General features: G+C 43.1%; 1 protein-coding gene across 2 annotated transcripts in view; it reads left to right on the top strand.

Annotated features, from left to right (window-relative positions):
* The window catches only part of DHX35 (DEAH-box helicase 35), a 2070470-nt gene that overhangs the window by 1384537 nt on the left and 670210 nt on the right, over positions 1-15723 (top strand). For both annotated transcript variants that reach the window (XM_069652289.1, XM_069652288.1), the window contains one exon: positions 10125-10219. In XM_069652289.1, coding sequence (XP_069508390.1) covers positions 10125-10219 — 95 coding nt within the window. The remainder of the gene's footprint in view (positions 1-10124; positions 10220-15723) is intronic.

The raw sequence follows: 15723 nt of genomic DNA, 5'->3' as shown, positions 1-15723 counted from the left end.
TGGTCTTTTTATGTCTATTCCTTCTTAGGTTTGGTTTGCTATGCATAATAAGTCATGCAAGTCATCCCATGCATATTCTGCACACTTAAAGTAACAAACCATGTGGGTGGGCCGAGGTTCCTTAGCATACAGCGTACATCAGCGTGACGTCGGAACCAATATTCTTTTGTACCACGCATGTTCGCCAAGAGATTTGTGATACTTGCAAAACTTCATCTTTGTCTTTTATCTTTTGAAGTAGTTGGGTAGCAGACATGTTTAAATATCTCTCTATATTCTAGACTTCGGAGTACACATGAGGGTCTTGATTATTACTTAAGGATTATCAGGCTAGTCAAATAAGAAAAACACTAAAGGATGAATAAGCTGCATCCGAATATTAGAAAGTGGTATATAGATTATTGAATATAGATATATCTTCGATGCACATTTAGCAATTTGTCAAAGGTTTGGAAATATTAAGAATAATGAGGCAACATTATAATTAAAATTCGCCACTGAGCTGGTTTTTAACAGCTTGATTTTTCTGTGTTTTTGTGTAGGTACACTGGTTAATAAAAAGCATCCCCCTTGAAAACATGACATCTAACACCAGGTGTCCTCTGTGTGTCCTGACGAAAGCCTTAGTTGGACTACCAGGTGTCCAGGTTACAACAGTTGAGATGCATCACCTTGCGGTTTTACATATCTAAGGCTGGAAACAGTCATTTCTGTCGACACATCTTCTATAGGGGCTTCTCTGCAAAATTATTGATAAATGCCTATGATTGGAAGTCACCTTGTTATACTAACACCACTTGAAATTAGCAATGGGCTTTATTGAATTTTGACAATTGCCAACAGATACATTTGTATGCTTTTGAATACAGTGTCTAACTCATTGTTGTTATATGTTATTATATGCTGTCTTTTTTGTAAAAAAAATGGACCGTTGTTGTCCTAGCTTTTTAGCATGCACCAGAAAAATAAAATTGAATATATATCTTTTGTAATACTGGTCTTTGCGTATATCTTGTGACATATGTTTCCACACAAGATCTTGACCCATAGTTGCCTCATCGCAGTTGGTGATGAATCCTGAATTATTTGGGTGGTTTCTCTTACGTTCTGTTCAATGTTTATATCTTTGTTTTCTTTTAGATAGTGTAGGGCTTTTCTAACTTTGTTTAGGTCTACTAGCTGTTGCCAAATTTATTTGTCTTTTGTTGGTACACCATTAACTAGGATAATCGAAGATTGATCTGTTTGCTGTTTCACTCCTAGATTTTCAACATTTTCATTAAGATCTAATGGCAACTATGCTACTTTGCCATGAATGCCTTTTAATAATTCAGAAGGAGGCAATTTGGCTGTTTTGGGTTGAAGGTGTATTATAGCTTGAAATGGGTGTACTGTTTGGATTATAATGCTTTCAAACAAATTAAGCTGTTGAAGTGGGAATATGTCCAAGTTAATAGTAACAGAACGTGACAGCATTTGGTTATTATACAGCTTTGCATTGCAGTATGTGCAAAGTATTGAGGGGTCACTTATTTTGTCTTTATTTTCAGTTATAAGATATAAAGCTTATTGGAACCATTGGGATTCCTCATTGTTCTCTATTTTGTAAGTCATATTTGCAGTTTTTGTGCTCTTTTTATAAAAATGTCTGTGAGAACACACACATACTTGGTTTGGTACTTCAGCAGATGTGCTTTTAAACTTTGCTATTTCTTTTTTTATGTGTTTATTAGAAGATTGGTGTTTGTAAGGTTTTCGCTAATGTTCTCTAAAGTTACTGAATTTTCTAAGTCATCTTCACTTCCAAAATATTTACTTGGTATGTGTTCTATTTGTTGAAAGAGTTATTTATCTGTTCCATGTAGGAGAATGTTATTAAATTGTTGCAGTTGTAAAGCAGGACATTTTGCATAGTACAGTCTCTGCAGAAGACTGCTTATAGTGGAATGGTGTGTTCCTAACATTTTGATGTGGTGGAAGGTGCTTTTGCAAGCAGGTCCTGAAATGCAGGGTAATGAATGTCCTCTCAGTCCAGTGTAGTTGCGCACTGCACAGGAATACTTAGTTTGTAAAGTTTTTATTCTAATTTAGCCTTTTACTTTCACATAGTGATTGAGGAATTGTCATAAAGATTTCGAGGATTGTTGCCATACATTACACATTGTGCTGCATGGCCATTTGTGGACTGGATGTATTGGTTGGGTGAAAGGAACAGTTGATTGAACGTTTGTTGGGGATGTTTTTTCGATAAGGGTTTCTTGTGCCATAATGGTGTTTTCTAGCATTTCATACCCTCGGCCATTACTATGTATTTCAATTGGGTTTTTCTGTTCTTGTTTATAAGCCTCTTCATTTAAATATGGTTCTGTGCTGCTTGTGTGAATCCATTCACCTTCTCAGAAGTTCGAAAAGGTATCAATGTTCACATTGTGCATGTTTAGAAGTACTTTATCTAATTTACTGATTCATTTTATTAGTAGTTGCATTCTGTTTATAATTAATTTAAACCATTTTCTTTTGATTAGAATTGTGCTGTCAATGAGAGCTTCCAGGATTAGTCTTCTGCAGTCATTTATAAGGGTAGAGGGTGGCTTTTCAGCTGTTTTCATAAGATTGTACAGTACTCTGCGGTGGCACGTTTTTTGTAAAATGAACACATTTTTGGAATGCTTAACTGTGGCTACTTTAACATTGGTAGATATAGTGGTAGGGTCATGAGCAGTTTTCTTCGTTATAGTTTTTTTTGGAGAAGATGGGCCCTAGTTTTATTTTTTAGTGGTTGCTGGTTTAGTTCAGTTGAGTGACTGTATTAGCAGTTTTGTTTGTATTTGGTATACATTCTGCTAGAAGTGGAGGAGTATTTGGCATGCTTTTAATTTTATCTGCTCCATTTATTCTTTGTTTTCTACGCTGTTGCTTTTTTGTAGGCATTGTGTTATGTCTGTTGGAGAAAAAAGGAAGGTGTGGGTTTGAAAGTTGTGCAATATAGTGTGTGAATATGATGGCAGACATACATAGAGGGCTGTGTGATTGTGCAATGGGCTGCTTGTTGTGGTTGGGGAAGGTGTAAGAGTAGCTGTGTGTGAATGGCTTGGTTTAGTGCATAAGAGAGTAGTAGTGTCAATGAGTAAGTAAGGACATTACAATGTTTTCAGGATAATAGTGGGATTTATAATAATGGTTTTTAAATGAGAATACAAAGAGTGTACATGTTGAGGTGTAATGAATAAGAGTGGAATAAATGTTGATTTAAAAGGAATTCTGTAGGCTACTATGCGACTAAACAATACTGTACGAGTAACAGAAAGAATTCTACTACTCTACTGCACTTACTTTGTAGGATGTGAAGAGTAGTTTTCTTCAGATTGTCTTCTTCCAGGAGGTTGTTCTTCACTGCCATTGCAAAAGAAGAAAATGAGTGGGTATGTACGATAATGGTGAAGTAATTTTAGTACAAGAAGACATTATTTATGAATGTAGGAGGAGTTGTTGGGATAATATTGGGCCTCATTACGAGTATGGTGGTAACCCTGCCGGTGCTGCAGATGGGTTGCAACCAGACTTCTAATACTTTTTCGGCACATAGCTTCCCAGTGCCACCAGGACATTACAAGTCCTGTTGGCCTGGAAAGTCAGGTGCCGGAAAATGTTAGTCCCTATTCCCGTGGATTTGCATAAGACTGTACGGGAATGTGGACATGGGAGCATTGGCACCATTGCTAATGGGGCCGTTGGTCCCGTGTGAAGTATGCCTAACGGGCCGCAGCAAGAAAGGGACATTTTTATACAATACAAAATGGAAAATGCTGAGCGTTTAAAAAGCTGTCATTTTTGGGAGGCTGTACATGAAAGTAAAAAATGTTTTTGTGGATTTTTAGCAGCATTGTGCGTAACTTTTTTATAAAAAAGAAATGAAGATGGAAAATACTTGTAGAACAATTTTAAGTGGCACTTGTGTGAAGGTTTATTCTGGTGTCAGTACATGCATACTTGCTAATGTGAAGGATTCTAATGAATGTGTAGTTGCTTATTAAATGATAGTTATTTTGTTTGTATTGTGGGATTTGTGGTTGCACTATTTGCATTAGAAAAGCTGCACTACAAGTCCCAGAATGCAGAGAAAAATCGAGGAGCCAATATGCACGTACAAATTAGAAAGGGGAATGTTAGCAAGTATGCATGTGCGTGAAAGTTAATAAAATTGCACACACTGAGTGTTATTTCAAAATGTTGGAGAACTCGTTTCCATTTTCTTTCATTTATTTTTTAAAAATTACACACAGTACTGTTTGTAAACTCATTGAATTTTGCTATTTTTCATTCCATGTACATGCCATGCTTTAATAATATATTGATATTGATAGTTTAATTGGATAGCTCCTATACACATGTGTTTCAAAGCGCCTCAAGGCAAAGGAAAATACAATGACATTCTTACGAGGCCTTGAGACATTAAGAATGTGAAATTAGCTATCCTACTAGGCCTGACGACATTTCAGATAGTGCAAGAACTTTGACAATGATAAGGAAGGGGAGGCGGGGGGGGGTGGTACGAGATGAGATATATGATATGCTATGGCATTTATAAAGCACCTATACACAAGTGTTTCAAGGCACGACGCGGCAAGGGGGGGCAGAGGGAAGACAGACAACAATGCTACTAGGCCAAGTGTCGTTCAGATCGTGCAAGTGCAGGGGAAGGGGAAAAGTGGGGCGTGGGGGGTGGGGGACAGTGCAGTACATGGGATAAATAGAATACATAAAACAATAAGAGAAGTACGGCCAGCTGGTGGCAAGTGCAAGGGTAAGTGCAGACATCAGGTGTTAAGTGCTGGTGGGGGACTGTAGGGATACAGAAAGTGCGGAGGCTGCCAGGAAAGGCAGTGCAGGTGTGCAACTGGCGGGCAGGGGACCTGGGCCCGAGATCAGAGGGTGGCCAGGTAACCAGAGCAGTTTCAGCCAGGAGTTCCGCAGGGGAGGGGAGGAGAGAAAGCAGAAGCAAAGAGGAAGGTTTTGAGGTGCTTCCAGAACCGGAGATGGTTCTCCTCGAGTTTCAGGGAGGCAGGGAGGCTGTTCAAGAGGGTGCAAGCCGAAAAAAGAGATCTACCACTTACTCGTTGCTTGGAGAAGCGAATGACCCTGAGGGAGTTGGAGGCGGATGAGTGAAGAGCTCGAGAAGGAGATATTTAGGAAGAGAGAGTTGAAGGTATTGAGGCCCCAAGCCCCAGAAGGCCTTGTGGACAATGCAAAGGGTTGTGAACTTACTCCTCGCAGCCACTGGGAGCCAGTGTAGAGATTTCAGTCCTGGAGAGATACGATCCCTGGGCTTGAGGCCAAGGACCAGTCTCGCAGTCCTGTTCTGGATGAGTTGCAGAGGGCGGAGAGTAGAAGCAGGCAGATTTAGAAAGAGGCTGTTGGAGTAGTCCAGCCTAGAGAGGACTAGAGCTCTGGAGACACTGAGCTTCTGGGGTAAGGAGAGGAAAGGAAGAATACCTCTGAGGAGGTTTAGCTGGTAGTGTGACTTCTTGGAGACGTCAGAGATGTGAGGAGAGAAGGAGAGTGTGGAGTCGAAGATGACCCCGAGGTTTTTAGCCTTACAGGTGGGAGCAGAGAGGCCAGCCAGAGAGTGACAGGAAAGGAGAGAGCGGGTGTGCCGATGAGGAGAATCTCGATCTTACTGGCACTGAGGCAGAGATCATTGGCGGCACACCACTCCTGGATGGGAGACAATCAGCGATGAGAGACGGAGAAGAGGCGGCCGAACGTAGCCTGAAAATGAGCAGAGTGTCATCCGCATAGCACTGAAAGTTGGGGCAGAGTGCAGCAATGCAGTGGGCAAGAAGTACCAGGTATTGGTTGAACAGCCAGGGAGAGAGGTTAGACCCTGGGGGGACACCACAGGTAGAGACAGAGATAGAGGAGAGGAAGGGCCCAAGTTGGAAACAGACAACAAGTATCATACTATGCCCGATGACATTTCAGGTAGTGCAGAGGAATGACAAAAAGTAAAGGAGAGGGGGAGAGGAACAAACAAGCAACGATCGTACTAGGCCTGACGACATTTCTGGTAGTGCTGGAGATTGACAAAAGAGCAACAGGGGGGCAGCGAAATACAAGGGGCAGGCATACAGGCATCGCATGCATACGAGGGGGCAGCGAAATACAAGAGGCAGGAAGTGTTACACAACTTGCACAACTTACTGCTCCCCATCTGCAAAGGAAAAGAGGCTGGAGGGCTCCTTAAGTAGGGAAAAAGAGCGGCTACCAGGAAGGCACCAGGTGGGTGGGGCTCGCTAAGTGGGGGAAAACGAGCAGCAAACAGTATGGCACCAGGTGGGCAGGGCTTAGGACTGGTGACCTACATGCACTTGCACCTGCTCCCCATCTGTAAAGGAAAAGAGGCTGGCGGGCTCCTTAAGTAGGGAAAGAGAACGACAGTTTTCATTTTGACTTTGTATTGTGGCAATTTTAGTGTAACTTTGTTAGTGGGAGAAGTGGTATTAAAAGTGACAGAATGAAAGAAATAATAACACTTGGTAGATTATAATGGTTCATATTGGCAAGTATGCATGTACTGTTAATATATTGAACTTTCACATAGGATCTGTCACTTAAACAGGAAAATGGGAATTGTTTTAAATGTGGTTTTCTTTTCTTTTACAAAAAAGACACAGTGCTGCTGAAATTGCAAATATGTATTTTTAAACTGTTATGAAAATGCTAGTTAAAAGAAAACTTTGCAACCACACAGCATTGTAAGTAACTGCCACTTGATGTCAGGAGGTGAGACAAACAAGGGTATGTTTATTGAGTAGGTTAATGCACGGTAACTGGCAGGAACCCTGTTTATATGCATTTGTAAAAGAGTTGCAAATATAATTAAAAAAAATATAAGCATACCTGTACTTAGTGTTGATAGATGCAGATGTGGTTGAATCTGCAAATAGAAATCTTGAAGATTTTTATAGTAGTTCTTGAGGCAGGTGCTTGGTAGTAACAGGAGATTTTTGAGAGTTCAACAGTACATCTGAAGTGTTGAACTGAGATGACAGAGTTGGATGTAGACTTTTTGGATTTGTGATTGGTGAATGGGTGTGTGACTGCTTGAAAGTACAGATTCAAGTGGAAAGGGAAGAAGGGCTGCTCTGTGTTACGGTGTACACAGACAGTGCATGCCACATCTGGGTCTTTTAAGAATGCCTTGCATGGAAAAGGGACTGTGGGGATTAGCCAATTAACTCTTCTGGTTGTGATCTATAGCAAGAGAGGGTAGCAGTTCTTTTCATTGCTGTGTGTAGGGAATATGGCTCTGGTTGTTGAGAGGAGAAGGCTTACTGTGTGGATGGTGGGAGATTCTTGGATGGTGGAACTGAAAATGCATACAGAAATGTGTGGAAATCCTGCTAACATTGGATTGGAGGTTTCATGGCATGGTGTGCCTGGCCAAAACTGGCAGACTTTATTTGCACATTGCAAAAACATGTCTCATTTCCAATATCCAGATATCATTGTGGTCCAGTGTGGATGACATAGTTTGGGCTACCTCAGTGCAATATCTTTGCAGATTGCATGCAAACATATGCTGAAAGCACTAATGGAACTATTTCCACATGGAAAGATAATCTTTTCACACATTCTTCCTAGGTAACTATGGAGATACACCAATGTGTTTTTTCCTCAACAAGACGCAGGAAGGCGCCTTGTGAACAAAGGTGTATGTTCATTTTTGAATGGATTTGGCATGACATCCTTCCCAAATGAGAATATTCTGCTGGATGGTGGACATAATTTGTTCAGTGATGGCATGACACGAACAGCAGTACCCGGACGCGAGTGACAACGCGCCGCGCAAGTCGAGCCTTGCATCACAAAGGTTTTTAGGTGACCAATGAACGATTGACGTGTCCAGTGAGGGCCTGCATAAAGTGTGGAGACCATTGTGTGTCCCGGCACCCGCTTGCATAAACTGCGGAAAATAGACCGAGCAATAATAAAGGCGCCTAAACAACCTGAACATTTTTTGGAAATTTTTGGAATTTGTTCCGAATTAAAGGCCGGGAGGTGATCCGTGAACACTTTGGAATCGATTTAACTCGACTACAGCTAGGATTCACCTAGCAAAAAGCTCAAGTCCTACCAGGATATTGTATCTATCCTACAACGGGGGATTGGAAAAGAGGCTTACCAACTGTAAAGAAATTTGTCTGTCCTGTAGAAATGGCCGAAACATGTCGACACGTGACAATAGACTAGCTTAAATAATTAGTCTTGTATCCGAAAATTGCTCAAAGAGATAGAGCGATGTGTACTTAGTTTCCGAACCCCATTTTGGAAATAATTGTGTGTTTTAGTAAGGGAGTGAGAAGAAGATGGGGATGTACCAAATTGATGCTTGCACTTTTGTTGCCCTCTCTTTCTTCTTCCTCTTCTTAACAAATTTTGTAACTGTGTTTTACACTGAATAAATTTATGCAGAAGATATAATGCTGTGATTAGTTTTTAGTGTATAGAATGATTTGGTTCCGTTTGCTCCTATTCTTTGTCTTATGCATAGATTTGGCTCACTAATTGATAAGTGAAAGCCTGTTCTTTACCATAATTCTGTAGATCACCTTGTCCGACCTGGTAGTACAGAGAGAGGGGTAGCCGGTTCTCAATTTTTGTATATTTTTGGATGTGGTACATATATCTCTTATTGTTTTATGTACATGTCATTGCCCATTGCAGGATACGGTGTTAGTCTTAGCAGTGCACGGTGGTGGTGCGAGTTATGGTTGCTTACCTTACCATAACTGGCGAATTTCTGGGGTTTTTCGATTTTACTTGCAACCATAATATCCCTTTAACAAAGTTTTTCCACTGAATAAATATGTATATATGCTCTATATCCTGTCTAGTCCAGACCTGTTCTTTTACCAATATAGGAGGCAGCAACCGCTTGCTCGATCTGCATCCGACCCCTCTTACTTAGTAAAATACAGGTATGATGTAAACTCAAAACGTAAGTACAGCGCCTCTCCAATATCCAAGTGCAGATTTCAAAAGGTCTCTTGCCAGAAATTCAAAAAGCAGTCCACAGTCTTGCTACTGTCATAGCTTGCCGTGGCCATTCAAGTCCACGTCATCAAGCTGTCAAAGCAAACAAACTCCATTCTACGATTAAGGTTTTTCAGCAGGCACATAGGCAGGTTATTTTTGCTGCAATGCAAGGAAACAATCCTACAGTCCCATCTGTCTAAATGAACTGAGCAAATGTAGAAGTCTCACAGTTGAAGCACTCAAACAAGGAACACTTCATTACATCAAACAGCCTTCTAATTGCACATTTGTCTCTTATCAGGTGGGAGAGCTGTCTCTCGCTTACACATCCATGCTTCTTCTAAATAACCCTCTACTCTCTTGTTGCTTCTTAATGCCATTAAATATGGCTACCTTACCAATATACAAAAATGGCTGTTCATTTTAACATTCTATTTTTCAGGCAGCATCAGATAGCCAGGCGTATCGTTGCACCTTTTCTGGGACCTATCTTCTAGATTGAGACCTTTTCAGATGTCCAGAAATCCCTGCAGCTTGCAGTGAGAAGTTAATTGCGGTCTGTTTATCGTGCTCAGATGTGAGAAACAGCTGGGCTAGTAGAAAGACATACAAGCACAGCTCTGACTCTGGGTTACCCTGCTTTTGGCCTACAAGTTGCTGATTCAGATCTGTCCAAATAGGTGTGGTCAGCATTTATAATCATCTGGCTCTCTTTTTACTAGCCTCTTTGAAATAAGGTGATATTCTCCTTGCCGTTTTCAATGTTCAGTGTTTATTTTGCACAAAAGCCAACATCAAACTTTGAACAAATTAGCAACCCTGTTTACTTTGAGCCTAAAAGGGCCACGGGTATAATGATTGTGATGTTTGAACCGCCTTCTCAGCCAATGAGCAAGTTGAAAGCACCCTGCACTTCTTGGTATGCAAACTTGCATCGTTGTGAAACATTTCTATTTTCCGTGCCTGCAGTCTAGCATGGTAAATGTATTTATTTGCATAGCATCGCTTCATTTGTTTGCGCCCATTTAAAACAAAACCTCATACACTCATTCACAATATTTGTGATCTCTTGTCTTTTCTTGCAGGTAATTTTGGCTGCTCAGCTGAGATTTTGAGCATTGCGGCCATGATGCAGATCCAGAGTGTGTTCATGTTCCCCTCTAACCAGAAAGCACAGGCTGTAAGTCTTCCATATACATGTTTGGATAGCCGAATAATATTAATTGAAAATTATTAGTGTCATGGTGGTTGCTTAATGGTGACTTAACTGAAACCGTATAGCTAATTGTTTTCCTGGTTAGATACAAGGGAATGTGCTATTTTTAACCAAACCTCTCCACTGCATTGCATGCGTCTAATGCATTACCTATTTTCATAAGTGGAAAGCTTGAAATCTATTCAGTATACTAGGGTGAGTTGTAGCTGCAGAGTTTGCCTTTTACAGTTTCATTTATAATTTTGGTATAGTTTTGTTGAAAGAATTGGAAATAGGTGCTGTATAAATGGCCTTCTGTGCTTTTGTTACAATCTGCCAGCATATGTGTTGCTAGAGTGTGCTTAAAGTACCACATGAATGAAGCCTGCCTTCGACTCCTGTTTCAGCCTGAATGCAAAGTTTTTGTATCTGTAAAAGCCATGTATAGTGTGAAATAAAAGTTTACCAGAATGATATTTACACAAATTCCATCGGTTTTTTTCATGATAACCCTCTGGAATCAAAATGACTGATAAATATTCAATAAGGGTTATATCAACCAATTATATTTTTAAACAAAATGGGTACAATTGGACAATGAGTATATAGAAATCCGTGTTATGTGCTGAAGTGAGTAAAACTCAAGTGTGTTCGTGTCAATTAAAATGAATGGTTAGAATCCAAGGCTTAAGTAGATCTTGAGGGATGAGTTTGGGGTTTCCCAGCCTGTGTAAAATCCAACATTGTGTCTTTATTTTTCACCATTCAGGTGCATAGAGACACGTTATACTATCAAAAGAAATTTAGCTCAAAAAAACATATTGATGTTTCAGTCTAGTAAAGGCTACAGAACTATGTCTAACGATTTGAGGCTTCACCAATCCATTGTAAGACACAAATAGTGTTTAAATCCCCAGATGCTTTCCCCAGGACTCTTGTGCTACCAAAGGTTCTCCAAGAATAAGGAACGGAGGATAGTACAGGGGCAATGTGCTGGTCTTGGAAGCAAGACCACGCAGAGCAACAGAGGTTGGAATTCCGGATCTGTGCTTAGAAACCGAACTCTGGTATTAAGCACGTTATAAAAAATCAATTAAAATAAAAAAAATAAACTGACACATAATCCAAAAAGTCACAAAAAACTCAAGGACCAACATCAAAGGATCTAAATGCCAGAATTGCCTTGACTAATGTGAATGTTCATACCTGAACTATCAGAAACAATTAGCAATAATGGTGTTAATGGATAACTTATCCACAAGACTTCTGGGGAAATGTTCTTAGGGCAGGGTTAAACATTTTGGCCTCAATGAGAAATGTTATGTATAGCAAAAACCTTTACGATTCCATTGTCCAGTTGTCTGCCCAGATGACCAATCTTGTCCTCCCAGTGACCACCGGACCCAGTGTTCCAAAGAAATCCTGCAGTCCTAGGGACCAAATGTGAAGAGGGAAACAAAACAAGGAGAGGAAGGAGTTTTTTTTTCACGTAATCCCTTTAGAAAATACTAATACTTTTATGATTTTATCTTGTGATAGTACATAACATATTGCGAGAGAGCCGAAGGTAGCTCTGCTGTCAATTGCAACCATTTCACTGCTCCTGGTAATCTATTAGACCAGGGAGGGACATATCAGTATAAGGATTTGAAACTGGAGAAGAGGTGTCCAGAGCCAGCCAAACTTGGCTTGGTTTGCAGAATAAAAAATGCTCCATACCGTGCACCAATATGGAGTGTAGCACCATGCAAGAGGAAGGAGAGGAGACCTAGAGCTATGGCAAGTGCTTTTGAGCTGCCACTGATAGCAAGTTTTTAAGGAAGTTGAGAGTGCTCCTGTTCTGAGAAGTGGTGAGCATAAGCGCAGGAACCCGCGATGAGCGAAATTCCTGGCTACAGGGATGCCACACGGAATCAGCGAATCTTAGAGAGCTTGGGACAGGGGGTTGTGGGGGCAGAAGTACAGAGATGTGGGATGGAGCGTCTCACCCCTAAGAGTGGGCAATAACTGGGCAAACCCAACATCCAGAACCATATGGGATATCAAAGCAGGAGATACTTGACAAACCTCAGAGAAGCATTGCCCAGCACTGTCTCAAAAGCCTTTAACACTTTTCATGCCAAACCCTGGTTGTGATGACCTCTGATTTTCCCCCATCAGCTAATCTAGATGCCATTTTAAAATGACATTGATTTTTATCTACCTCCTTTCTATCTTTACTCCTCCTTTTCCAGTTTTAGTACACTTTCCAAGAATCCATTCTCCTTCTGCCTCTTGCCCAAAGTCTTAAATTGAGCCCTGACAAAAAACAGCCAGTGTGAAAGAACAGAACAACCTCATCTCAAATATCAAGCATAGTGGTGGGAGTGTGATGGTTTGGTGCTTCTTTACTGCCTCATGACCAAAATGGCTTGCCATCATTGACAAAACAATGTATTTATTAATTATTTATAAGGCACACTATACCGCAAAACGTTTTTTCCAGGTGCCACAAGACCAAAAAAAGGGTGGGGAGACACGTGAGATAAACAACAATAACGGTCCTACTAAGCCTTATGCCAATCGGGTTGTGCAAGTGCAATAACAAGAAGTGCAGGGGGAGGAGTGAGGGGATAGGTGACGGCCGGGGGAGGGGCATACAAATGCAGGGGTGAGTGGAAGAAGGGCCCAGGCGCTAGACAAGTGCTGGGGGAGTACAGGTGGGCAAGTGTAAAGACTGGTAGGGGGTGTCTGTACTTCCGCTCTCTATATGGTAGAGGAGAGGCACAGAGGACCCCAGCCAAGATTCTCTATTATTGGTACGTGGTCGAGCAATCAAGGCCTAGCTTCTCAGGAGGTGATGCAGGCTGGTTTTTAAGTACAGTGTAGTCCCCGAACCCCCCCACAAAGGAATGTCCACACACTGTATTACTGAAAACACAGTCTTTATATAATTAATATTCAAGGGTATGTACACGATCACAATAACGCACTTTGTACTCGGAAGTCAATAATGATAAATATATACAATTCTAAAGTGGTACCACGAATGTTATCAAATCACATTAAAGTGCATCAACTGTACGGTTAAAATGTCACACAGATTGATAACTAGGAAACCAGCAATAGAGATAGGAAGGAACGCAAGATGGTTGAAACAGTAGGCAGAATGCTGACCCCGACCATGAGGCACAGTTCTGTGTGGAGATCCCCCCCCCACCTGGGCAACCTGTAAATAAAGATATATAGCACAAGCCCAATCCATATGTTCAATAGTCTCGCTTCCTCCTATTAAGGTTTTACCCCCCCAATGTACCTGGTGGGAGTAGAGGTCTCCGACGATGCGTCGACCGATCCTTCTTGAGTGACTCCCTTTCAGGCAGGAGCCACGGATCGTCGAGAGGTGTCGAGGACCTCGGCGTTCGGTGTTGGGGAATCGACGGCCCTTCTTGAGTGCCCTCCCTTTAAGGCGGGAGTCACGGGTCGTCGAACGTCCGACGGTGAACAGGTTGAACTAAGGCCGTGAAGTGGCAGCTTCGTTCCTAGCGGTGCTCGTCGACGACAGAGCATTGGCGTCCTGCAAGGAAGAGGCGTGCGGGGCACCTCGGTGACGATAGTTCTGGACCGCAAAGAGATGATGAAGAACTGTGGCCGGGCAAGGGCGTCGAGTCGTCAGCGTCTCTGTGGTCTTTAGGTGGCGGGAAACCCACCGGTGGATGCTCCTCGGCGCATCGACGGTCGGGCCTTCTCCAGCGGGAGACAAGCGGATGACGATGCAGACGAGAGCGTCCGATGATCAATTGAAGTTCTTAGGCAAACGGGAGCACAGCGGCTCCGGTCGGCGGCGGCGGTCATCGACAGTGGCGGACAACAGTCCGGGTGCTTCTCCTTGGAGTTCCGCAGCAGTCCCTGTATCGGGTCGGCAGCCTGTCGAAGGTCTGTCTACCAGGGAGCGTTGGCAAAGATCAGCGGTGCACGATGGTCCCTCGTAGCTCGGGAAGAGGGCGCCTTACCAGGTCCTCTCTGGGTCAGTCCTTGGACGCACAGCAGCTTTCAGATTGTGAAGGAGAGCAACAGCAATTCTTCTCGTCCAGCAGGGCTTCAAGGTCAAGCGTCAGTTACTCCAGTTACTCATCGTAGTGAACTTCAGCTTCTGAACACGATTCCTAGCAGTGAGAGGTCCCCAGATATACTGTTGATCTCCCATTCATTCCGCTGGGTCACACTCAAGCATCCGATCACGACTACGGGCATTCATGCAGGCAGGCAGCCAATCAGGCACACAAGGTAGTCAGGCCATTCACTTCTCTCCAGACACTGACAACAAGTTATGTGTATTGGGACAAGTACCCAGCCATTCAACACTCCAAGCTGCATTCATACCGGTTTCGGGCAGGGCTGTCTCAGTCATTGTGTCAACCACCAGATACTAGACATCCACAACACAGAATGCATATTCATCACACACTCTATTCACCCGGGTCCCACCCACAGGAGGTACCCACAACATACATCACCGGGAAGGCTCCAGCTAGTCTGGCCGGGCCTTCACAACAACAACATATATGGCATTTCCACCCAACAGCCAGTCAGGGGGAAGGGACAGAGTCAGGGCTTCCCAGGACTTTGGGAAAACAAGGTAATGGGTAACAGAAAGCAAGAGGCCACCGGGGCCATCTTGTTTTCCATCAGGAATCAACTGATCCCAATGGCAGGGCCGGGGTATCCCAAAATGGAGGATACTCTGCGCACCTGTCAAATTCAGCATGGAGCTGCCAACAGCCCATACCCTGCTCTGTGGGCCACCCACAGGTGCCCAAAAACATGCACTAGGGGCACAGGGTTGTACCCCCACCCATGGGTGCCATAAGGGTATCCCACGGGTCTGTTCACCAAACCAAAAGAAAGAGAGCTGCACCGCCAGGAGTCCCACATGAACTCCTGCGTGGAAAACACGACAGAACACACAATAAAAAGCAGTAAAGGACAAGGATACGGAGCCCCTGTCCCTTCGATGCATTTCCAGCATCACAGTAAGTGCCTGGGGATACCTGGGGCAGACTACCGTCTAAGTGTAGGACAGGGGGTGGACCAGAATCGGGAGTGATGCCCAACCCACCAGGCTAGTCAGGGAAGGAGGCCCAGAAGGGCAGTGCTGGTTTGGGAGGGTCTGGGGGGGAGATGCTGGTATAGACTGGTCAAGGAGGGCCTGGTGCCCTGTAAGACTGATAAGGAATCAGGCCGCCAGTCGCACCAGCAGAAGGGGGCATTTGCAAGGGAATGTGAGGGCGAAGGAAGTAGAGAAGAGCAGGGTCTTGAGAAGCTTGCAGAACTTAAGGAGGTCCGGTTCAATTCTGAAAGGGGCATCGAGGCACCTGCCAAAAGAGCGAGATCCAACCCCACTCCCTGCTTGGAAAAACATCTTATCTGCACAGAGTTGGAGCTAGAGTACTGAAGGGCTGTAGCAGTGAGGTATTTGGGGAGAGAGAGTTGGATGTAGCAGGGTCCCA

Source organism: Ambystoma mexicanum, chromosome 3p (genome assembly GCF_040938575.1).
Source record: "Ambystoma mexicanum isolate Mex_15411 chromosome 3p, UKY_AmexF1_1, whole genome shotgun sequence".
Taxonomy (NCBI): Eukaryota; Metazoa; Chordata; class Amphibia; order Caudata; family Ambystomatidae; genus Ambystoma; species Ambystoma mexicanum.
This window is presented reverse-complemented; position numbering and strand designations above follow the sequence as displayed.